Source organism: Peromyscus maniculatus, chromosome 6 (assembly GCF_049852395.1).
Source record: "Peromyscus maniculatus bairdii isolate BWxNUB_F1_BW_parent chromosome 6, HU_Pman_BW_mat_3.1, whole genome shotgun sequence".
Classification (NCBI taxonomy): domain Eukaryota; kingdom Metazoa; phylum Chordata; class Mammalia; order Rodentia; family Cricetidae; genus Peromyscus; species Peromyscus maniculatus.
The window spans coordinates 61,273,896-61,300,943 of record NC_134857.1 but is presented as its reverse complement, the minus strand read 5'-3'; the positions used below and the strand labels follow the sequence as shown (position 1 = coordinate 61,300,943).

The 27,048-nt window shown below is 36.5% G+C and overlaps 1 protein-coding gene across 1 annotated transcript in view; it reads left to right on the top strand.

Moving 5' to 3' along the window:
• Positions 1-15,999, top strand: part of Glrb (glycine receptor beta) — a 71,939-nt gene extending 55,940 nt beyond the window's left edge. Inside the window, exons 8-10 of the mRNA XM_076574292.1 lie at positions 3,136-3,288; positions 7,133-7,425; positions 14,320-15,999. Coding sequence (XP_076430407.1) covers positions 3,136-3,288; positions 7,133-7,425; positions 14,320-14,616 — 743 coding nt within the window. The 3' untranslated portion in view covers positions 14,617-15,999. The remainder of the gene's footprint in view (positions 1-3,135; positions 3,289-7,132; positions 7,426-14,319) is intronic.
• The last annotated feature ends 11,049 nt before the right edge of the window (positions 16,000-27,048 follow it).

Below are 27,048 nucleotides of genomic sequence, written 5' to 3'. Positions count from 1 at the left end.
GTTACAGTAGACAGCATGAGGTTGTATCTAACATACTTTGGGCATTTACCACGTTTCAGATTCTTTATCAATATTTATATAAATCAGAAGAAAAACATATTACTGTTTGGATAATATTTGTGAAACTTGATAAAATTCAATAGCTCAAAATACATGTGATACTAAACATGCATACTTGTATAAAAGTATGTATACATATATATGTATGTATACAGTCGTGGCAAAACTTTAATTCGTAAAGAAATTCTGACTTGGCATTACCTTTACTGAAATTATGTTGTTCCATGACTAACAGATAGTGAAGGTGAGGAATATGGGAACACAAAATGAAAATAGTTAAACTGGGCTCCTAAGTGAATAATGAAAGAAAATGACACAGGAAATAGAGAGTAAATTGAAATTTCCAAATGCACATTTATATCAATTAACTGCCCACCTGCCTCTCATAAATATAACAGACTAGAGAAAGATCAAAAAAGATCAAGAAATGTTTCTCATAAAAGTTTATGAAGCAAATCACTGTAATGCCCAACATGCATTTTACTGCTAGATGTATTGACAGCTCATGAGGTCCCCTAGTGAGTGCCTTTATGAAAGTACATGGTGGAACCATGCTTTAAAACACATGACATACGGCATTTAGTCAGGCAATCTTTAAACAGAGTGAGGTGAAATTTAAATTTTTAAAGTTATACTATTTTAAGTTACACTGCTTTATAGTGACTATATACTATATTACTATATATACTATACATGTAATGACTGGAGAAGCTTCACACACACACACACACACACACACACACACAATTTGTTTAGAGGTACATACATATGCATTTTCTTGTTTTCATATGCAGCAGGTGAATGAAAAAGTTGCCTGCATAATTTACACTGTTGCAAAGCAAGGTATTTTGAGCACTATATTTTAGGAAGCACTGTGAGCCTTTTTAATTCAATTACTTTTAAGTATGAAATATTTCTTGTTCTTATGAAAGTTTGTGTTTTTGAAGTATTGCAAATGATCATTGGCAAGAAGCATATGTTTTTGTTATTGGGGAGGAAGTTAAAATGGGTGATGGGATAGAGAAGGGGACATTTTATTCACTTTTCCCCCTCATCCTATGGAATTTGTGAACAATATACTATATAGCTTTTGTTTAATGAGACTAAAATTAGAAAGTTGCATGTCTTGTTTCCGATGTATTAATTAACATTTGCTTCTATTCCTACCCACTAGTTGTTTTTGTTCTATATTGATGTTATCACCTTTCCAATCTCCCTGAGACAGCATTAGGTATAATCATAATATGAGCAGAATTATTTTCTCATGTAACTTAAGACAATTGTGAATATCCTTTTTAAGTCAAAATTTAAGACTCTATTGTATGGAAATCTTGCCAAATAGATAGCAAGATTATTTTAGTGTGTGTAACATGCTTGTTTTTCCTAATTAAGGTGACTAGGTAAATATTTTTTAAGAGATAAGGCAATGGGACATAAATTATCCTTCTATCCATAATTATTTTACTTATAGATTGTTCGTTTGTTTCAACATTTGAAAATAATTATGCACAGTGTCAACTAAAAACAACTGGAGGGTTTTTAACCTATGGTATTTATACATAATCTTACTTTTATTGAATTGTAAATGCCATTTTTATCTAAATAAATTATTTTCATTGGGTGTGGAGGTGCATGCTTGTAATTCCAGAACACTCAGGCAGAAGGATCACAAGTTTGAGGTTAGCTGGGCTAAACAGAGTGACTAGCTCAAAACAATTAAGCCATTTAAACAATAGATATTATATATAAACTGTTAACCAAAAGCACAAAAATATTTGAAAAACAATCCTCCACATTGAAGTATGTTTTCTTTTCAAACGGAGTATTGTCAGAACTCCTTCACCTTCCTCCTACAAGACAACAAAAGCCATCATCAGGCCAGGCTGCCAATACTCATGAGTAAATTTTGGGACTAGTTAGTGTTTGGAAGTTCTAGAGTGATATTCTGCATTTGTCCCAGCATAAGGAAATAAAAATCCTTTTCCCAGGTAGAAATTTGTAAGCTTTGGCATGCAGGAGGAAAGAGGGTAAAGAGATGCCATCTTCCCTGTGGTGATATTTTATTTGTATGTTAATAAATAAAGCTTGCCTGGGGGGGGTGGGGGGAGGCCAGCCATTTTAAGTAAACAGGGAGACAGGCAGCACAGGCCCTTAATCTCTTAACAGGTAGGATCTCTGTGTGTTCAAGGTCACACTAGGTAACAGAGCCAAGCATGGTGACACACACCTTTAATCCCAGTACCAGCCATAGAGACCTGGAGGTCTGTACAGATAGACAAAAAGTAACAGAGCTGTATAAGAAGAGGAAATGAGGTAGCTGGGCTAAAATAGCCCATGATAAGGCAGAACAGCAAGGCAATAAAGGCGTGGGTAGACAGGAAGTAACTCGCATTTGGAAGCTTCAGAGTTGGTGAGGTAAGGTTGGCTGATGACTTTCCCTATTTCCCTGATCTAAGGCTTTCACCCCTATATTTGGCTCCATGTTTTTTATTTAATGAGACCATTTAGAAATTCGTCTACACTTCACACTTCACAGCCCTTGTACAGTCACTAGAAGTTTTTGTCCTTGGTCTTCCTTGGTCTCTGCTTACTTGAATGCTTACCTAAAGTTCTCAGGGTTCCCTATGCCCCTGAGCTCTTGCAGACTGGCACCTTTTTCCAGAATGTGGCTCACATGTCTGAAAGTTAGGCCGACAAGATGCAATCTAAGAGTGTTTCCTCTTAGAATTAACCTGCTGCCTTGATTCAGGCCTCATGTCTCACAGGCTAACGTTCTGTGCTAATGCCACTGTGGAGGGAAATTTGAAGTATTGCAGACTCTCACACAGATTTAAAGCCTAGACCTGCCACAGAGCAACATGTGAGCTCTGCTCCCCAGTATCATGGTGAGGTGGTGGAGGTCAGGAAAGCATGCCCCGCCCCCTTTATAAAATGTCACCAACTAAAGAAGAACCCTTTGCAGTGTTTACTTTCTGAGATTTCCAGGGGTAGAAGTATTCTGTGCCTTGCAGGTCTTTATGGCGTGATTCCGTGTGGGTGTAACCCTCGTACCTGTTGCTTCTCTGCCTTTGACAGGCTACTACACTTGCGTGGAGGTCATCTTCACCCTGCGAAGACAGGTTGGATTTTACATGATGGGTGTTTATGCACCAACCCTGCTGATTGTCGTCCTTTCCTGGCTCTCTTTCTGGATCAACCCTGATGCCAGTGCTGCCAGGGTGCCCCTGGGTAAGCCTCCCTGCTTCTCTGCCACCATGACAGTGGGGCCTGGCTGAGCATCCCACCCTGAAAGTGTGAGGCTCCAAATATTCCAAATGCAATAAGTAGAAAATCACACATCTTTTCACTTCCGGGAGAGCATAGTAAAAATAGCATGTATTAAAAACGAGTAAACTATCCTCAGGCTTCCTGTTTAAGGTGTACATGTATATGAAATATATATGAGTGTTTTTGGGCTTGGGTCCTATTCTTAAAACATCATATAAAATATACAAATAATACAAAGTCTAAAATCTCTGAAATTGGAAGCATTTGTGGTCAAAGCATTTCCAAAAAAGGGGATACTAAACTGTGTCCTTATATATGCTGAGTGCATTACCAACTACTTTGAAACAGGGAGTTTAGAAGTGATGACTAGGTGTTATTTTGAGGGAGGCTTCCTTCAGTATTTGACACACGCTGATCTATATTTTCTCAGTGTTTATGCAATTAAGTTTTTATTTTCCTGTTCTGAGAATTTTTCAGGGGTTGATTTATTCTATGTTTCCAGTAAGTACTTATTGACTGGATATATTCATGCACCACTAAAATATGAAATCTTCAGTAATGCCAAAGTTCAAAACAAATAATCATTTTGGTGGAAATTATTCTAAATAATGTACATCTCAGGCTCAGAGGAGATGAAATCATGCACTACTTACTTCATATTTCATCAGTAATGGCTGCAAGCGTGATGGTGTGTACCACATAACCTACACATATAGCAGGCTTTCCCATATAGATCTGTGTAGATACACTATGATATTCACACAATGACAAGGCCACTTGATGATACATTTTGTCCAAGTATATTTTCATCTTGAAATGGCATCTCAGTGTCATAAGACGATCTATTACTAAGAAAATCACTAGATAGTGCCATTCAAGTGTTGTTTCTCTGTAGCTGGAGAGTTTCTCTCCACGTCCCGCCAAACCCCCCACAGTCCAGCAGCCCACTTATAAAATAAACACACAGATGCTTATATTATTAAAACTGTTTGGCCCAATGGCTCAGGCTTCTAGCTAGCTGTTCTTATATCTTAAATTAACCCATTTCTATTAATCTATAAGTTGCCACATGGCTTGTAGCTTACTGGTATCTTAACATCTTCTCATGGCGGTGGCTGACAGCATCTCTCTGTCTCAGCCTTCCACTTCCCAGACCTCTCCTCTGTCTTTGTCCTGCCTATACTTCCTGTCTGACTACTGGCCAATCAGTGTTTTATTTATTAATCAGTCATCCACAGTATTTCTCTTTCCTTTTAATTTTCATGTGCTACAAGTTTTTATTTTCAAGACTGGTGATAAACACGACTATCCAGTTATTTGAAAATTGCATTTGTTTAAATATTCATAGGTATTTGCTCCAGCTAGAGGTGAAAGGTCAGTGTTAAAGAACATGCCTTGTGCCAGGCGGCAGTGGCGCATGCCTTTAATCCCAGCACTCAGGAGGGAGGCAGAGCCAGGTGGGTCTCTGTAAGTTCAAGACCAGCCTGGTCTACAGAGCAAGATCCAGGACAGGCACCAAAACTACACCGAGAATCCCTGTTTCGAAAAACAAAAAAACAAAAAAAGAACATGCCTTGCATATGTGTAATCTTGGGTTACATCCAAAGTAACTTGTGTTTTCCCTTCATGAAACAGTGTTTTGTGAGAAAATAAGCAAGAACTCTTTCTGTAAAGAAAGTAGGTAAATGTCAAAATATAAACATTAGTGCCATCAGAATGTGTGTAGGAATATTTGAGAATTTTCCATTTTGTGTGCTTTGTGAATCTCACCAGGACCTCACCATAAGAAAAGCTCTGGTATACATGGCCTCCCAAGTGATGGCCTGCTACGTTTAGGTTTTATTTTTACTTCAAAAAGCTTTTGTGTATATCTCATTCTGAAATTACTGAAGGGAATTGATGAAATGCCAAGTTTTACACACACATATATGTATATCTTAGAGGTTATGTATATGTAATGTTTAATATATATAATAAATATGCATTACATTTAGTATTAATATTAGTGTTGTATTATATTTGCATATGTAATATATCTATATTCATTATAGTTACTAACTATATATTCTTATATAGCTGACAAGACACTTTTGGATATTTAAATTTATTCAACATGTATTTGTTTTGTGGTAACTATTTGTTGGGTACCAAGAAGATGGTAATGTAGTCATAAAAATGAATAGCAGTTGTTAGTAAGATAGATTAAAAACATCTTAGCTTTAATGCATTTATATTTCCTTGCAAGGAAGCAGACACCAAATAAGTATGATATATAATATAGTGATTTAAGGGAGAGCAATGTGCTTGTCAGATAAAAACCTTTAGAAAAGATAGTTCTGACTAAATAAAGAAAGTGGAGGAATAAAATCAATTAGTGTTGTTACTAGGAGAGAGGAAAACATGGACTTGAGTCTTGATCATTAGTAATAGCAAGGCCTAGACATCTCTTAGTGCTCTCTGTTGTTAAGGTTTTTACCCAAATCAAACAGGAAGCTCTTGAAGGCTTTTTATGATTAGATTCCAATTTTGATCAGTTGTAACTTTAATCATTGCCTAATTTACTGTGGACTGACTGATGAGGGAAAGGTAGAAACAAGGAGATCAGTTAGGAGGTTGCTCATGGGGACAACTGACAGTCATTTAGGGCAATCAATAATAGCATTCTAGATTTTCATGTTAATATTCTACTTAGAGGTCAAAAACCATTGAGACCTATGCTAACTCCTTATCGTACAACTCACAAATGTTTTGCCTGAAATAGTTAGACACCAGTCAAATAATTGTTCCAAAAGGTGGTGAGGTTCTAAGCAAAACAATAACAAAAACATCGAAGAAACAACAACGAATAGGTGGACTCACTGTGTCCACTGTGGCTGATTGCATCTCTCTGATGACATCACTGGAGGTTTCTTTAGTCATAGTGTGTTCTGTGTCTATGCCAGCAAGTTATATTTCACCACATCCCTCCTGATGATAGGAAGAGAGGAAGAGTGACAAAGAGATGAGAAACACACCTGTAACTGCACCAATTCATCTTTTGTGTTCCATGATTACCTAAATTGGTATACATTATATAAACTCAATTACCTTATGTTGATTACATGTGTGTTTATGTAGAATGCTGGTTTTCCATCTGAAGTTAGTATTGCCTGTAGCATTTCTTTAGTATTCCTTTTCTGAGATTTTCTTCTGAAATGAGGAGGAAGGCTCTAGTCTTGTTCATGGGTGAACATTCCTCCTACAAATAAAAATCTCTCTTTAAAAAAAGTTGCAAAGTCAGCTGGGCGTTGGTGGCGCACGCCTTTAATCCCAGCACTCGGGAGGCAGAGCCAGGCGGATCTCTGTGAGTTCGAGGCCAGCCTGGGCTACCAAGTGAGCTCCAGGAAAGGCTCAAAGCTACACAGAGAAACCCTGTCTCGAAAAACCAAAAAAAAAAAAAAAAAAAAAAAAAAAAAAAAGTTGCAAAGTCAAACAACCAGTCTAATCACAATACTTTGTCATTCCCTCAGAGACACTGTTGAATGATTCCTGATATCACTGATCCTCAAATAAGGTTCACATTGTGCTTCCAAACCTTGGTTTAAATTCACTTATTTTTAAAATGATACTTATTTACAAACATTTTCCAAACACAATTACTACTTCACATAGTGCCATATATATTTTGTTTGTCTTAGATCTTTACAGACACTTAGGGGTTTCATCCTGTCTATTGACAGTCATCAGAGAGTAGTTTTAGTGAATGACCAACAGCTGTAAAGCGTTTCTCAGGTATAAACACATCCAATTCTCCGTCTGTTGCTAGGCATCTTCTCGGTGCTCAGTTTGGCCTCAGAGTGCACCACACTTGCAGCGGAGCTTCCCAAAGTGTCCTACGTGAAGGCGCTGGATGTGTGGCTCATTGCCTGTCTGCTCTTTGGGTTTGCTTCCCTGGTGGAGTATGCTGTTGTCCAGGTGATGTTGAACAATCCCAAAAGGGTTGAAGCCGAAAAGGCCAGAATCGCCAAGGCTGAGCAAGCAGATGGGAAAGGTGGAAATGCAGCAAAGAAGAATACTGTGAATGGAACAGGGACTCCTGTTCATATCAGCACTTTGCAGGTAAGACTGAAATCAACCATGGAAGTGGGTCACCCATCCTCTTCTGTGCCAGGAAAGAGACACTGTGAGAACGAAACGGTGGGACTGGCATTTATTTTCTATAGGTGAAAAGAAACTGAGTTCAGCATACGTTTTTGGAAGTGTTTACAGAAAACACATAAGACAAGTCAAAGTCTTGAAAATCTGGTATCTTAACAATTTGAAAACTTTCCACTGGGTTTAAAATCACAGCTGCACTTTGGTGCTCATCACTGAATGGGGAGATGTTCTCAAAATGTATGCTTCCCTATTGGTCCTCATTTGATAAGCTTTAGTAAGAAGCCGAGGGACTTATGGGGCTAAACAGGCCTTTATCCAGCTGAGACTTGAAGAGTCATGCTGTTGGCTGGTGACTCTCATTTTCCCACTGAGTTAGACAGCTTCCCATCGTTTGTCAGCTGTAGCTAGATGACTGGCCCTCAGGGAATCTCTACACACTGTTAAGGGTCCGTCTAGCCCAGCCATCATGGCTAGAGAAGGACTGGATAGGCTTTCTCCCCTTAGCCCTGACTTGTCACATATCATGGGCTTAAGAGCAACTGGCTGCTTAACAAATTAACTATGTGCACTCACCCACGGAGTCCTGCTTGATGTTCACTCTTTAGAAGAAAAGTCAGCCAGAAGGCCATTGATGTGGAGCAAAAGGCTGTAGACTCTGCAGGAGACCAATAGCTCTAGCCATCCCACAGCTGTGAACACTGCCTAGTCTGCTCATGTTCTGGCCCCATGGGGCACTATGAGCTGACTCCCACTGCCCTCCTACCTGGAATTCTAGAAAACATGCTACACGTGGAAATTTTGGAAAGAATAGCAAACTAATCCTTCCTATCTTGCATATCTGTGGCTGTTTTTGTTTTGTCCCTTTTTGTCTTTTTAACTCAGTGCACTAATTTTCAAAGCTTGAAACTCCAACGCTCTGCCTATCCATAGCTTCCACATTGAGAGAAGCTTCTTTATGCCCTATGACCTTTTTGTGCTGTATCACTGCTCCTGAAGGAGAAATGCTTCATCAATGCAGTGCCATGACTTAAGTCCTTTGCCGTAACCCCCTCTTCTTCTATGGCCATCAATCATGTCTATAACACATGTGAAACAAGTTTCATGTAGATGGCAGAATTGTACAGACTTTACTCCACCAGTCTCTTAAGTTTTAATTGGTTGTATTCAGCTGTTAAATTATTATAATGATTGGTACTTTGAGATCTCCACATTCCTTTGTTTTTACTTCTTATTAATTTTTGTTCTGTTTTCTGCTTCCTATATTCACATGAGATACTGAGAAAGTTACAGAATTCCATCTTGAACTTTCTATATTTTATGTGTGTGCCTTTATAGTGGCTTTAGATATTATATTATGGCTTTAATGGCTGATTAAGGTATTATATTATGAAGACACAACTTATTATGACCTAAAGATCGCATCATCTTACTAGTTTGTTGTTCAGATTGGATAACGTCATCTTTAGAGTTTCTTGTTCACCAGTCCTTTCCTCTGACTCTGCAGTCCCTCATTTGCTAGTGTGCATGTGTGTATGTATGTGTGTGTACACGTGTGCATATGTGTGTGTGTATTTACTGTAGTAAATATTTCTTATACCCCAGTGGTCCAAAGTTATGTTTCATTGGTTTTTTATTTCTACAGAACTCCTTTATTCACCATTTTTTGTAGTGTGCTGGTAAACTATGTTTTCTGCTTTCTGAGAGTGCTTATTTTATTCTTGGTTCTTATGGCTGTTCTCTTCCGTTATGGGACTATAGGGTAGCAGTTAGCTTCATTTAGCACCTAACAAGTATGATGCCACTTTCTTCTGCCCCTGTGCTTTTCCAGGGGAACTAAACATTCCAATTATTTTTCAGATAGGTAATGAAACTCATCTAGATTTCAATACAATTGCCTTCTTTAGAATTAAAAGGCAGTGTCTTCTTTAGACCTCACCCTTCTTCGATTCTTCATCTATTCTTCCTTGCATTTTCCAATTTATCCAGCCATGGTTTGTATGGCTTTCCACTAACTTTTCAGATTCAAACTTCCACTTGTTTAGTATGTATGTATTTTCTTGTGGAAATTCATATTTCTTACTAAGATAGTCTAGGTTTTCACTGGCATATTGGTAATAGCTCTCTGAAGTGTTTTTTTTTTATCATGGATGCTTTAGTATTTTTCCTAATTTTTTAAGATTTGACATTTATCATTTTTTCTCATTCAGTTTGAGATACTCCCTAGAATGACTGCCAAATCCTAGACATTTCATATTATGACACTCTGAATCATGTTTAAAGCTCTGTTTTAGTGGTTTTGCCTGTCCTAGCAGGGGCAGGGAGTGTCCTGACACATTACTGCCTTGAGGGAATAGAAGTCTGGGTTCCACATCGGTAAGGGAAGGCTCATTTCTCCTACTGGGTAGAGATGGTGGAGGGGGGGAGGGTCAGGTTTTTTTGTTTGTTTGTTTGTTTTTTTTGTGTGTGAGTGTGTGTGTGGTCCACAGACACAGCATGTGGGGATCCTGTGATTGCTTGGCTTTCACTCAACTCAGGAGTCTAAGGTATCACTCCTGTGTGGAGGAAGACTATCTGTCAGGTTTAATATCTGCTTGCTAGTAGTCTGCACCTAAACAGGCAGTTCACTGTGTTACTGATGTTCAGAAAAGAGACTCCTGGCCATCAATAGACTTGTCTCCCACCATGTCTGTGGAGATGTAGACCTTGTTATTACAGAAAGATGGCAGCTCCCACGTCTTTTGTTGGTGTGTCTAGAAAGGATCTTTCTGTATCATTTGACTGGAATAGGTGATAGGTCATTGGCTCAACATTTTCTCCATCATTGGGTTGTTCCTTCTTGGCCATTTCTTTAGACAGAGCAGTCTCCCTTGGAGGCTTTTCATATGTTTATATATATATATATATATATATATATATATATATATATATATATATATATATATATATATATATATATGAGAGAGAGAGACCACCATCTTCAGCTCCAAATCAGAATCATGTAAGGCAAAAGAAAATGAAAGAGTTTGTTACCATGTGTGACTCCCTGGGTTTAGAAGCTCAGAGTCTGGCCTCTGTCCTGAACTTTTATAGTGGTCCTTATCATGATAGTCTTCTTCCTTCTCCTCCTTTCCTCTTCCTCCTGCCCCTCCCTTCTTCCTTCCTTCTTCCCTTATTAGCATTTCCTTCTTTAAGTATGTCTTCTCCTTTCCAGACCACTATTCATTTCTATGCCTCCAGCTGCTGCTTCTCTTAAAGTCTTTTGAATATAAAACCAGGGTTTCCATGGAACTGAGTGGGAGGAAAAGAAGACAGAGGCTGTTCTCTTCCTGGAACCAAGTCCATTGTGTTCTCCAAACCGTCTGTGTTTACTTCTTCTGCACCTCCCCTGACTCAGATGATTAAAGATGGCTGTCAGTGCCCTACTCTGCTTTTCTTACCTTTCCTCTCTTCATTTTTTTATCTGTCACCCCACTGGTCTATGTTTTCCAGCATGGCCCCGATGTTAGCCTGCTGAGAGCTGTGTTTAGAGGTCAAGGACACCATAAGTGCTTTAACCCTTTGCTTATTTTCATTATGCACCGAGAAAACCTTTTTTCAGAGAAATTGCAGTTCCCTTCCCCAGCATTTTACCTGAGTCTTTGTTGCCATCCAAGCTTCAGAAGCTCCTGGCACTGGGCAGAGTTAGGGGACTGTAGGATATGCTTCTGCACATTGAGATTTCCTTCAGAAAGACTAAAAAGCTCCTTTGCTCCTGCTGTATGCATTTATTTCTCAATTTCAGAAATGCAAGCAGGGGCACTGGGACTCCCACACTGTGGGGAGATATGCGCATCGCATCTTGAAACCACAATCAACTGCTGCTATTTAGTTGTCAGTTTTCTGCCAATGTCAAATGTCCTGCCGTTCATCCCTCTGTCTGTGTTGAGCATCCTGCCATTCATCCCCGTCTGTGTTGAGTATCCTGACATTGTCATCCTCCTGTCTGTGTTGAGCATCCTGACATTGTCATCCCCCTGTCTGTGTTGAGCATCCTGACATTGTCATCCCCCTGTCTGTGTTGAGCATCCTGACATTGTCATCCCCCTGTCTGTGTTGAGCATCCTGACATTTTCATCCCCCTGTCTGTGTTGAGCATCCTGACATTGTTATCCTCCTGTCTGTGTTGAGCATCCTGACATTTCATTGTCATCCCCCTGTCTGTGTTGAGCATCCTGACATTGTCATCCCCCTGTCTGTGTTGAGCATCCTGACATTGTCATCCCCCTGTCTATGTTGAGCATCCTGACATTGTCATCCCCCTGTCTGTGTTGAGCATCCTGACATTGTCATCCTCCTGTCTGTGTTGAGCATCCTGACATTGTCATCCCCCTGTCTGTGTTGAGCATCCTGACATTGTCATCCCCCTGTCTATGTTGAGCATCCTGACATTCCATTGTCATCCCCCTGTCTGTGTTGAGCATCCTGACATTGTCATCCCCCTGTCTGTGTTGAGCATCCTGACATTGTCATCCCCCTGTCTATGTTGAGCATCCTGACATTCCATTGTCATCCCCCTGTCTGTGTTGAGCATCCTGACATTCCATTGTCATCCCCCTGTCTATGTTGAGCATCCTGACATTCCATTGTTATCCCCCTGTCTGTGTTGAGCATCCTGACATTCCATTGTCATCCCCCTGTCTGTGTTGAGCATCCTGACATTCCATTGTCATCCCCCTGTCTGTATTGAGCATCCTGACATTATCATCCCTCTGTCTGTAATGAGCATCCTGACATTTCATTGTCATCCTTCTGTCAATAACATGTGATCCCAAATAGGTTATTTTTAATATTCCCAACAAGTTTACAATAATTTATAACTTGGTAAGTTCATAAATTTGGTACATAGTAACACATGAAATAAAATACAAATAGAAAAATATTAACGCTTACCTTTTGAACTCAGTACTTTTATGAAAAAAATACATATGGAATTATGGCTTTAGATTCATAATTCACTTGTTCCAACATATTTTACTTTTCAAAACACAACAAATTTCCAAGTAATTTCAGTCAGGTGATATGTCACTAATTTTTACTCTAAATAACAAGAGAAGCATAATAAAATTAGAATTATAGAAAACTTAAAGGTTAATTTAAAAAATAATAGTGTGCTTGCTAAGGAATAGTATGACTAATATCACAAAAACTCTATTCCAGTCTTCAGTAGGAGAGTTTTTAGGAAACATAATTTTGACTCTTATGCAAAATCATGTTTTTTATCTACAGACCTGGCTTCAGGCTCCTCTCCATAAAAACAAAAAGTTGGTGCTGTCTTAGTTAGTTTTCAATATTTTGGCAATTAATGTATCTTATATGTTTTTCTTTCCATTCAATAAAAACTGCTGCACACCCTCTGTTGTTATTACAGTTCTTTTCCTAACACTTAGCGCTTGCCGTATGGCAATAATAAAAGAATAAAAGATAAAACAGGCCCCATGCCCACAATTTTCAATAATTTCATAAACAAAAGCTGATGACTGATCATGGGAGCGGTTTCTTTATGGTAAAGATGTGCTTTAAAAATTAGCAATGATTTTGATTCAGTAAAATCTGTCCAAATTGTTTCCTCTGAACATCTTTTTATCATCTATAGAAGATATCTTATCTTCAGTTCTAGAAGTTTATACAAAATTATTTGCTTTTACATGAAGCACAAACAAAACCTCTGAGTTTAAATTTGCAAATATTACATTTTTATCAGCAGGTTTTTGTTGTTCTTCCTGGCAGCTTTATCTTTATGCGGCCTCATTTCTGTTATCAGCACTTTGCAGAAGTGACAGTGTATGCCACGAGAGTAAATGAGATTGTGGAAAGAAACAATGGAAAAGTGATGAATTCAGGGTTCGAACAGCCAAATTAGGAATGTGTTGGGCAGGATTACTATCTTACTTATGTGGTTCATTTCCTGACTTATGAAATTGTAGCTGTTGCAGGTGTCATTTTATTATAAAATCTTCTGTCTTGTCATATATGCATTTTATTTAATAATGAGTTCAAAACAACAAAGAAAGTGTGTGTAAAGCCTCTAATTAATGGAACAAAAAGAGAGACCCTCAAACTAGTGGGTGAGCCATGACTTGTTGAAGGAACCTTGAGGATTCTTCATAGGAGGGAACCTGATCATACTCCTTCAGCTGTCATTGTGAATCCTTTTCTAGAACACGTGTGGTACACATGCACTTGTCCTGAACATGAGAGACATGCAAAATGTCACAGAGTTTCCAAGGAATTAAGTGTGGGAGAGTGGCAGCTTCTGGGAATCCTTTTTCATGTGATTGTTAAAATACTGAAGTTATGCTTTCCTGGCTGATGTGATTAGATATTTAAGCAATCTGCACTTTTTGTGGCTATGATTCAGAGGCTGACAGTCTCAATGCAGGAAAAAAGGCTCCATCATTTATTAATCAGCAATTCTGTTCAGAAAAAGGACAGCAAAGATGAAGGTACCAAATTAACACTTAGAATAATGTTTTCTGCAAACACACCCCATATTGGACTAAGGAAAGATTTTTATTTTTTAGTATTTAAATTGAGAAAAGTCTTACAACCCCAATAGTAACCTAAATCAATGTTGATTCATGCTTTATTTCTATCTATAAAACAATTTGAAAAAAAAAAAGTTCATTCAATGGTATGAGCCTTGTTATTTGTGCAAAATATCAGAGCCTTCTGAAATGTTTAATTTGTCTGGTGGAATCATCAGTTGACTTTTATCCCTGCTAATGTGTAATATCAGTTTTAAAATATATTTTTGAAGAGATGTAGGCTTTATAACTCTAAAAACTCTATTACACCATGTTTCATTTCTATGCTTAGGTTGGTGAGACCAGATGCAAAAAAGTTTGTACTTCCAAGTCTGATCTGAGATCCAATGACTTCAGCATTGTTGGAAGCTTACCAAGAGATTTTGAATTATCCAATTATGACTGCTATGGGAAACCCATTGAAGTCAACAATGGACTTGGGAAATCACAGGCTAAGAACAACAAGAAGCCTCCGCCTGCCAAGCCTGTCATCCCTACAGCAGCCAAGCGAATTGACCTTTATGCGAGAGCACTGTTTCCTTTCTGTTTCTTGTTCTTCAATGTTATATATTGGTCTATATATTTATGATAAACCATTTCCATTTGTATGAAATACAATACCATTTCATTGTGACCAATGCAATTCATAATTGCTGATCTATGAAAACGTTGCATTTTCATAGCAATATATCACATTTTGGATGCCAGTCAATTATAATAAAATACAGCACCTTACTTTTGAATGGCAGCATGATCTTGTAACGTCTCTGCTCCAATCATGAAATAGATAGGTAGATAGATGTATGTATATTGAGCATAGTGCTTTAGGAATCAATGAAAAATAAGCATACTACATAATCTACATAATGTGCTCTTCAGCTACTCTAACTCTGTAACTGCAAATACTTCAGATAACCCTGATGAAAACATGTGCACGCTGACTCCTGTTATGGTGACCATTCTAATGTATGTAGTATCTTACATTCCCTTCCTTGTAACTTTCAAAGAAAGCCATCTTACTCTTAAATAATTTTCAATAGTATTATTACAGATTAAGCAAGATTGTATGACATATTGTTTAAAGTTTTTAAGAGAGGTAGATCAGTAACAGTTATGCAGGCTCACTGAGAAATAAAATAAAAATATACATTTATAAAATCAGCTTATTTTTAAGTGTGCTTGTTTTGTCAAAATGCCAGATAATAGATCAGTAAGTGCTTTTGAAGCAAAGAGAAATATGGGATAGTATAAATGCAGACTGAATTCTGGCATCTGATAAAATACAAATAAATGATAGATGTATTAATTAAATATTTTGGATAAAATAAATCATTTAATCCACCTTAAAATCTAAATCTATTTTCATGCCTTTCATTTGTTGATATGGAGAGCATTAAGCATAAGCCTTAAGAAGAGTTGCACACATTTCTGATGTGAACGGAGTGGTGACATGTGGTTCTACATCGCTGTCAGACTCGAAGAGGAGCTGTTAACATTAACTTGAACTGGAAAAATTGTTATCAATGAAGGACTTAGCTTGTTTGTTTTATTAAGATGCTTCTGTATTTCAAGTAATAGCCAACTGTTTGGGGGATTTGTTTTTTTAATTTATATGAATGTACTTAGATATGTTAAAAAACAATGATTTAGTAAATAGTGACTTTTATTTAAATTTTAGACTTCACTTTTTCTTCTTGCTAAAAATCTAGACATTGGGGGCTGACTGACATTATCTTGTTCCTACCTGAAAACAACCCATAAGCCTTGTCTTCTAAGACTCTGTTCTCTAACAGTGTCACAGTGTAACTGTTTATTTCTGTCTCAGCTAAAATTGGAGCTACTAGCAACTAATGTAATATAAACATAAGACCACAAAAGTATTTTACATTATTTGGAGCGCTTTTGTTCTTGTTGGTGGTTTGTATGGCCAATTCATAATATAATACATTAAAAATATTATTTGTGCAATTACCATATGCAATTCATTGCAATTTGATTCATTGAAGATTTTTAACTTAAAATATCCTCAATAGTTATGAACTTTTTAAATGGTATATAGACTAATCCTCTGTAGCCTTTCAGTCCAATTTAGTTATGAAAGCATGACCACATGAATAATTTTAAAATGTCATGAGTAAAACTGCTAAAGAATTTCAGGATTCTACCAAGACCTAGAAAATATTACTTTAATGGGATGACAATAGGGAAAAATACATTGAACATATATCATTTTAAAAAATCTGCTTGTAATATTTTCTTACATTTGTTTTTATAAGTTGGTTTTGTATTAGGACCTTTGATCTAGGGTTTTAGAAGACGTCTTATAGTGAAGGCTGTGTCATTATATAGAAATGTATTGGTGAAAATTATTTACTTCATGTATTTCAACGTAATAGTCTCCTAATGTCAGACCATATCTTCAGTCTACAGTCTCTCTCCACTATGTATTTTTGAACTAAATATGTTGATGTTTTATAAGTCACATACATCTGTTTAGGATAGGCATATGGCATTGCTTTCCTTGCCTTTTTCTCTTCTTCCCCTTCCCGAGGTCAGTGTGGTGGGATCCCAACCAAGACCTGATTTTAGGTGTTTCCAACCTCTGTTTGACTTGAATATAAACATATTTTAACATAATAGTTTGCAAAATAAATGGCATTTAACCTCACATTATTGGGTTTTTTACATTATATGTATAGGATTCTTTCCAGGTGAAGACATCCTTATAGTCACATATCTAAATTCTGCCTCCTCTTATTAGGCTGACTTTTTTTAAACGTGAAAATGAAGTTGCTCTTTTTCTAATACAAAACAGTATTACAATAGTTATTTGTGTATGGATATGGCTGTTTATGAGAGATGGAGTGAACACAAAGCGAAGTTGCAGACTTGGAAAACAGATGTGTAAAACATTGCTTTGCTTCCTCACAGGTTTCTGCTAAAAGATACTAACGCATATTTTCACCATAACCGGCTCATGCTCTCACAGAGCCAGTTACTACCCAATTCCATGTCGTTGACCTGTTTCTTTTAAACTTTTTTTTCACTTGGCATCGTTTCAGGATGTTCCAAAGAACTTGAAAAATTACAGAGAATTCCTGTGTCCCTTGATCTAAAGTCTACAAATGCTCTTTTCTCAGACACGCTTTATTTCTCTCCCATCACCATGTGTGCCTAAGAAGCTGTTTTTTTAAAACTTGAAAGGGCAGATAGGATGTCCCTTTACCTATGCAACTTGAGTTTGCCAAATTTGCAGTGACTTTCCCACTCACAACCACAGTGACAGAGTGAGTCCACACCAGGAAGTGAACACAGTCTTAAATCTGCCTCTCCATTTCCTGTTATTCTCTTTCATGAGTCAATCCAGGATCATGTGTTGCATTTAATTGCCATGACATCAACTTCTTTAACATGATTAGGGGCTGGTTTAACATGAGAGATGGTTAGTGTTTAAGAATGTTCTCTGGTCTTGCAAGAGGGCCCTAGCTCAATTCTTAGTATTCGTGTGCAGCAGCTCACAACTGCTTGTAACCCCCCCCCCCCCCCCCGCTCCAGAGACTGACACACTCTTCTGGACTCTGCAGACCACCCATTGTGGAATTCACATTCACATACACATAAATAAAAATATTTTTGGAAAATGATTATGCCACTGTCCATTCAGATATACTTAATGCCTTCTGTTAGGCCTCAGTGAACTAAACAAAACATTCTCACATAAAATTATCATAAAGTTATTTATACCCTAAGATCCAACCAAATACATTTTGACCATTTTCTCTCATGTTTGGATTTAATTGAAGTGCTAAATTCAGGAATCCACTTTTAGGTAAATGGTTAATTTAATTTTTATTGTTTCTTTTAAGAAGACCAGCCTTGGATGTCATGTCTGCAAACATTCCTTTTAAGTCATATGTATTTCATTCAGATATAAGTGTTTTTCATTCATACAATTTCCTCTCTGGTGAATAATGAAGTTAAAATATTTTTCTCTGGAAGTGCAGTGCTCAAATTAAGTGGCTCTAAAACCCACTCAATTTATCATTATTTATATTACTGAAGACTTCTGTTCATGTGCACAGTGGATATGAAATTTAAGTAACTAGGCCAAACATGGCAAATAGTTTGCCATCTTTTCTATAACCTTTACTATATATATTCATACTGAATGTTACTTTGCTTTAGAAAGTAAGGGTTATTCAAATCACTTTATCAATTTGATTGCATATTTGTGCAATATAACAATGATTTAGCACTCACTAGCTTGCTTTGTTTTACAAAAAAAGCTAGTCTTAACCTTCTACAGGGTAAAATCAAGCTCTTGGAAAGTGTCAGCCACATCATCAAAGGAATAAGAACATTTTAAAGACATTTGTGTGATTAACATTAATGAAAATGCGATGCAAGTCACATTTAAGATTAGTTATATTCCTCATGTACATGCATGCATAAATTAGAACCTTATATTTTGATACAGTCAACAATTTCTCTGTAGATATTTATGTGTTCATTACATATACATCTATCATTTTATTGTGTCTTTCACAGCAAGACTGTTGAAGAAATTCATAAATCTTGTTCAACTTTCATTTTTCTTGACTTATTTTTAAGAGTGTAAAATCAAGACTTTATACTCTTAGATATTTTTAAGCTTCTCAAATCTCACATGCTACACCCCACATAAGTTTTAAATCAATGAATATGTAGGTACTTTATTTTGCTAAGGGATTGTGTGAGTCCAAAACTGTGGAGTTGAATAAAGCAGAGCTCCCACTAAAATTGAATGCCATACAGCAATCAATAGTGTGAGAATTTCATATGTTAAATATTTAAATCACTGTAATGCATTTTAAAAATATAAAGCATATTAACAAAGAAGCATAAGAAAGATCCAAGCCATTTGTGTAAGGAAAAGGGAGCTCTTAGGAATAATGGAGAAAGTGAGTGAAATGGCTCAGCTGATAAAATGTTTGCATCCAAGCCAGGAGCTCTGAGGACGCTCTCTGAGACCCACACAGTAGAAGGAGAGAACAGAGTCCCACAAGTTGTCCTCTTATCTCCACACACATATGATAGCACACACACACACACACACACACACACACACACACATCAATAATATAAAAAGAACAAATTAATATGGCTAACTAAAGGTAGTTTAATCATTTATTATAGAATTTTTACGCTAGAAGCTAAGCCAAAGAATAATTACAAATTGCAATGTGCAGTAACAGTCCAGTCAAAACCCACCAAGCACTGTTGGGAGGGCAGCAGGTGAGGTTTCTTGGCTGATGGTGTAAGTCTCTCCATCTAAAGCATATTTCTTGACTAAAACCGGCATATGCTCTTCTTGATCCTCTAACTTGAAACGATTTTCCGTAATTCTCAATTTTCAGTGGGAGGCAGTTGCAGTTCAATCAATCCTCCTCGGTGAGGGAAGATCAAGATAGCAGAGCATTCCCCAGCCCAGTGGCTTACTTAAGACTCTAGACCTATCTGCAGATCCTCAGCCAATTGCGTCCGAATGGAGATTTTATTGGTCAGTTACTATTGCCTGACCCTAGGCCCCCGAGGACAGGCATAGAAATACCTTGTGTGAAATCGCTGGCAAGATGAAGAGGCCAAATGCCTTAGCTTTGATGCTCTCCACTATGGTCCCAAGAGGCCCTCTGCTAAGTTAGAGCTGTAATCATTGCTTCGCAAGAGAAAGCTGGCATCCCACAACAACCAATTTATTTGCTCTTTGAAGACTGCAAATGTGTGCCTACAGTTTATGGAAATTTCCTTCTATCCTCATATCTGCTAGCTTGACTCAGGCACTCCAGTGTTTAACATCAGTCCCAGTCAGAATCAGCCAGTTTGACAGCTGTGAAGATATCTTTAGTTTATTAACTGAGAGCATATTATATGGGACTCATTAAGAGGGAATAACCTAATAAATTCTGCTTTGGACTAATAGAAAGCCTCTTTCTAAACACAGCTGCACTTTTCCTGTTCATTCATTCCTAGGCTCAAAAGCTCTTTCATTCGAAAATCACGAGTTTCCACTCAGTGTGCTGGCATCTTGGAAGTTTTGAAATTTTTAGGTGAATTAATTTCAATGTCCAGTATCACATAGTAGAGCAGAGGAGAAAGTGATAGGACGAAGCTTTGACCTGAAATGCTGGAGGCTTGGGTTGCTGTCAATCTTGCAATTTTGTCAAAGAACCTCTCCTTCAATTACCCTATTTTTAAAGAGGGATACCAACTATCTATGACTCTCTAATGTGTTTTTATGGTGGTTAAAAGCAAATATTTGGAAATAGCTGAGGCTACAACTTAGTTTAAAAAACTCCTTATAAGATTCATTGTTTGGCTAAAGTTTTGACCAAAGTTTCAGGTAAATTCTGAGCCTAAGAGGCATTGCTATCTGTAGTCATCCAAATCAGAGGAGACTATTACCATTTAAGGATAGGCGTGGCAGAAGGAATTATAAATTACACAATTAGATCTTCTTGGATGTTGGAATTTTAATCTGGAGACCACAATTTTAAGTTGGGTTGTGTGTATGAAAAAATAATATCCTAATGTCAGAACTTCAGAATGCACACAACTTCCACCCCATTAAATGGAAGGTATAAGGAAACGAGCGGGCTTCTGAACATTACAAAGACTGAGGACACATTTCCCACATCTATTAAACAAGCTGTACAAATTGAGCTCAATTTTTGTATGTAATATATATATATATGATATATATATATATATATATATATATATATATATATACATGATAAGTAGAAGTACTTCTTATAATGATCATCCTGGAAAACTATGATTCTGAACTTATTTCTGAAACATAAAAAGAATTTTAAATTATGTTCCATAGCATAGTAATGTTAATGTATTTTATTATATTCCAATGGTTTTAAATTACATAATCCTATTACTAAATAGAAAAATAATTCTCAATCAATCAATATATGAAACTAACATGATTCTGAGAAAATGATAATGTTTTATGTTCTGAACTCATCTTTAAGTGTCTGAGGCAAACTTCCAATTTATGAAATTACATTGAACTCCCCTTAACACAATATTCTATATTACAACTACCATATCTATCCATTCACTGAAGAACTTCTTAAACTCTTGACAGATGGAAGTGTATGACTGGTATAAGCTGAGGTCAGTTAATGTGCTAGCTCAGTGCAAGCTCTGTATACACTTTTAAGGAACAGTCGAAGAGGGTGCCATCACTCCAAGGGACCTGAGTAGTTTGAAAATCCAGCCACACAATACATATTGGATTTTAAAAAATAATTATTTCAAAGACTTCAGTATTTTTAACAAAATTAAACTTAGGTGAAAATAATTTGAGATTAAATGCCTAAAACAATTAAGAAAAATAGGAAGAAGCTCTAAATATGGAAAAATTATTGGTGAAAGATGGTATGAAGTGTATACTTGTTAAGTGTAAGGTAATCACTTCAAATGAGGAATTTTAAAAACAGCAAAATAGATAATTTTTTCTTCACCAAAACCTATTGTGTTTTTAGTTTTTAAGAACATTTAAATGTAAATTATGTTGTACACTTTTGGGCGATAGCTCACTGTATTCCCTTGACTTATCCATGACACCATCTAGGATGTTGTCAACCAACACACAGATGCACACACATTTTTATAGAAGTATATATTTCTATATAATATATTTCAGATACTTATAGATTTACTAGATTGCTGCATACCTTTGTACGGGTATATATGTACACATACACAAATGACTACATTAGTGTTCTATTCACAAGCATGTGCTATAATTTTTCCTTTTTAAAGTTCTGCATGGTATACATTTTATGTATGTTCCATAACAGTTTCACATTATAGTTGCATTAGGAGCCTTTTGCCAGCTTGCCTATTAAAAGATCAAATAAAATAAGTGTGTGCTAATTGATAGGAACCAGATGGCCCACAAAGTGAGTTAGTCTCAACAGATTGTTCCATTTACTTATTTGTATGTTTATTCGTTTAAAAAAAGCTGCCATTCTTGAATGTACCCCAGGCTCATTCTTCTGCACCTCATAAAATGAAGTGTACCCTCACCTCCTTCTATACATCCAAACAACTCCCATTTCCTATATGCTACATGGTTCTGGGAGGACTCCAACTCATTTTCATCTCCAGACTCCTAGTCTAGTTCTTTTAGACGTGCACAGAATTCCAGGAAATTTAATCCCTCCCACATAGCCCATGCCACCCCTGTCCTCCAGGGGCATGGGGACTCTGTAGAGTTTTCTAGGTTGTTTTATTGCAGTGTTTGTTCGCATCTCTCTTTTCCCATTTCTGGAACTCAATCTTTTGGTTCCCTCTTCCAGTTTGTTTTCCTTAGTGCCCTCTTAAATACTGTTTTTGCACAGTGTCCTCCATTACCAATGTTGGTGTGTTCCACTGCCCAGGCTGCCTCCTTTGTGTGTAGTCACACTTTCCAGTTTTCTATGTTATACTTTAAACTATGGGGTAGTTATCGAATGTGTGGAATTCAAGCTGGCTCTGCCATTGTCTCTCACTGTGGACTCACTTGTGATAGTTGGAGCTTTGGTCTTATTTCCTAATAATGTTCCTGGATTCCTGCTTCACCAATGCAAACCCATTTTCTTTTGAAGATGCTACTATGCTATGGCTCCAGACATTGAGTGTGTGTATGAGAGGAAAAGAGAAGAAATGAGAGAGGAGTGGTGAAGAAGAGGAATAATATTACTCTATTTTGAGCATTTAGTAACATACCTATCACAGCTACAAATGATTTTTTTATAAAAAAAAATTACAGAAAAACCACAAAAATCTCTGAGGAGCAAATATAATCTTCAGAATAAGAAAAAGACTACAAGAGCCACCACACTTCTTTATTTTCAAAACACAGTAAAAAGATGCAATAATCAAAACAATATCTACTGAAATAATCACAGACACATAGGCCAATGGACAGAAGAGGAAGCTTAAAATTAAACCTTTGAATGTATTGTTGATTGGCTTCTGGCAATGATACTAAGAAGAAAAAAAAAGAGAAAATGAAAGAGCAATCTCTTCAATAGCTAGTATTGTGAAAATTGAACTTGTTCATGAAAAAAATGAATTAGATTTTTATTTCATAACATATATAAAAATCTACTCCAAAAAGATTTATGTTTTAAAATAAGAATGGGAACTGTGAAAGTTCTGGAAGAAAACATAAATAAAATGCTTTATGACACCTTTTCTGCACTATGAAGACTATTAATCCCAAAGAGTTGAGGAGAAGGACCACTGACTCAAATCATCACAGTCAAATTAATTAAAACAAGCAATTAATTATAACAATAATTTTTTTCAAGTACATGGCCTGCCTCCCCCCCCCCCAAGATGTGATTTGAGAGGTCAACATTGGATATGAGGAAGACAAGGTTTTTTTTTTTTTTTGTTTGTTTGTTTTTGTTTTTTTGGTTTTTCAAGACAGGGTTTAAGACAAGGTTTTTATAGCTCAGGGGTAGGAAGTTTCCAAATGAAAGATTTGAAGGGCAAATAGGTGGGATTATAGTAGCAGAACGTAAGCATAAGAAATTAATCATAAAGACCTCCTGAAACAAAGACATGATTACATGGTGGTTTTAGCAACAGGTAGTCATAACAAGATAGCCATATCAACCCTTTTGAAACAAAGGTAAGGTTTCAAGATGGTTATTAACTTCTTGAAACAAAGACATGATTACCATTCCTGGAACAAATAGCACAGAACCATTTATATTTAGTGTTACAGGTGAGGCATAGTCCAATTCTTAAGAAACAGATTTAATCATAAACAGGAGTGAACCTAGTTTGTCTTTATTATAAGATGGCTTTTAAGCCTAAAATGGAAGGCAGGCTGTTTCTTCAGGGCTAACACAGAGACCCACAACTGGAGAAGGTACAGAGAATGAGGGACTGCAGAGTACTCAGTCATAAATTGGACATCTATAGCATCTCCCTTCCCTTAAAGTCCAGGAATCATTCCAGAAGATGGGGTGGAACAATCATAAGAGCAACAGGTGGCATATGGCTACAAGAACACAGTTTTTTATGGACACAGCAAGTAGTCGGAAATTTGAATGCCAGCAGTTGTGACAGCATGCATAATACCTGCATAGGCTCAGCACAGACAAAAATCCCAGCATGGAAGGGGAGGTGGGCATAAATGCTGACCTTTAGCTGAGGAAGGTGAGAGTCACTCTTAAGTGTGTGGCCCCTGGTAGTGCAATTATGCTCTTGAAGAAGGCCACACATCCAAGAGTAGATGGGTAGTACAAATTGTACTTGATGGCTTTAGTTTATATTAAAAAGAACACAATGTTCGGTGAGTAGGGATAGATCTGGGAGGAATTAGAGGAGAACAGTAAATGTGATTAAAAAAACAAAAAAAAACATTGTACTAAATGCTCAAATAATAAATAAAAAGAAGAAAAATGGTGCCTGCACCAAGTGAGAATATTTGTGTCATTTATTTTTGGATAGTTCATAGTTAATTAAAACAGTTAGCTTTTATACACTGATTTAATTTTTCCCAAAAAATTTTATTGATTTTTTTGTATTCCAGTAATCTTTTGGGATAATCTTTTGGGAATTCATTTTCTTTATATTAGAACAATTCATGTTCAAATAAAGGAAATTTAACTTCTTTCAAATTTGAGTTCTTTACATTACTTCTCTTGCCTAATTTCTCTGGCCTAGAAGATTTTTTTCTTTTTAATTTGTTTTTCCCTGTGTTTTCTAAAGAAGTCCTCTCTTCTGTGGCACAATATTTCTGGCAAAATGTCAGATATCAATGTAATTCTTATTTTTATAGACCACTTGTTTCACAATAAGATGTTATTTTTCTTTGATATTCTGAATTTTGACTGGATGAATTTTTATTTAGTCAGCCATTTCTAACTGGATTTTCAAACTTGTTTTCATGATAGTAACATACTGTTTTTATTATGGTAGCTCTGTAATAGAACTTGACTTCAGGGTTGGTGAACCAGCAGTTCTTTTATTATGCATTATTGTTTTATCTCTCTCTCTCTCTCTCTCTCTCTCTCTCTCTCTCTCTCTCTCTCTCTCTCTCTCTCTCTCTGTGTGTGTGTGTGTGTGTGTGTGTGTGTGTGTGTGTTCCCATATGAAGCAGTTTTTTTTTTTTTTTTTAATTTCTGTGAAAACTTGTCCTGGGGCACTGAATCTGTTAATTGCCTTTTCATAAGTACAGGAAATCTTTCATCTTCTAGTGTCTTCTTTAGTTTCTTTCTTCAATGTCTTAAAGTTTTTATTATACATGTCTTTCACTTGCTTGGCTAGAGTTATCCCAATATATTTTATTATTCTTCTTAATCTATTGTGAAACTACTATTTCTCTGATTTGTTTGACATTTGTATACAGGAAGGCTATCAATTTTTGTGTGTTAGTAATATTATATCCAGCTTCTTTGCTGAAGGTATTTGTCTGCTGTAGGAATTTTCTGCCTTTCATTTGTAAAGTCATATCATCTGCATATGAAAATACTTTCTTCTTTCTTTCCTATTGTATCACCTTGATTTCCTTTAGTTGTCTTATTGTTCTAGCTAAGATTTCAAGTAATATATCAAATACATATGGAGGGAGTAGATTACCTTTTCTTGTTCCTGAATTTTGTGGAGTGCTTTGAGTTTTTCTCCATTTATTTTGATCTTACATGTTGGCTTCTTGTAAATTGCCTTTATTATGCTGAGGTAAATCCCTTGTATCCCTAATCTACCAAGACTTTTATCATGATAAATTGAGATGATCATGTGGCTTTTGTTGTTTAGTCTGTTTATGTGCAGGATTATATTTATTGATTTGTGTAAATTTAATCATCCCCGAATCTCTGTAAAAAAGCCTACTTGATTATGGTGGATATTTTTTATGTGTTCTTGGATTCAGTTTGCAAGTATTTCTTCAAGGATTTTTGCATCTATGCACATGAGGAATATTGGTCTTTAATTTAATTTAATTTTTTTTGCAAGTAATTAGAAATCACAGAGGAGCAGGTATGACAATAGCAACCCTTTCTTGAAGCAGCTTTTACAGACATGTTCTTCCAATGAAATATTTGATCTGATGACTTATACATGCTGAAGGTAGTTCATTCAATATTCATATTAGTTATTTTTCTCATTGCTATGACAAAATATCATAGAAAAGCAACTGAAGGAAGAAAAGGCTTTTGTTTTGATTCATACTTTGAGTATTTCTTCATGATGGCTATATCGACAGTCGGAGTGCAGAGAGGTGATTGCTAATTCTTCACTCATTTTCTTTGTTTTCTTAGTCTGGGATCCCAGTCCAGGCAATGGTGTTTCCTGAATTCAGGGTGAGCCATCCAACATTGGTTAAGTCTCCCTGTAAGCACATTTGTGGATATACCCAGAGGTGTGTCTCCTGTGTGATCCTAAATCCTATCTAGTTGACAGCTAGGGTTGACCATCACAGCCATGAAACATTTCCCTTTCATACCACAAACCTTCAAGTTTCCCAGGTAGAGTAGTTCTAACTTCTGCAAGACATTCCAAAATTAGAACTCTCGATACTAAAGTGTTTTTTAGGTCGCTTGCTGATTAGCATATTTACAAATAGATGTCACTTCTAGACTTGTCTGCACGTTCCCCACAAAGAGAGAGAATCTACCTATATCTACTGCTAATCTACAATTTCATAGTTCACCCCTTCACTTCAACTAAGGTCACCTTGATACATATTTATTTCAAATTATTAGTAAGTTTTCGTGTTTCATTTTATGCACTATTTTATAGTAAAAGTATAGCTTTCAAGCCATTTGACCTCTGAGACATGAACTCTTACATGTGTAGAAAAATTCTTTCTACAGAGCATGTTGACTGAGGCCATATTCCCTTTTTTTCTTTGATTTTTTTTTTTACTAGCTCTATTAACTCCACCATCTGTAGTTATTTGAACTTCTTAAAAACAACATGTGTTGACAGATGTATTTTTAGTAGTTCCAGGAGAAATGTATTT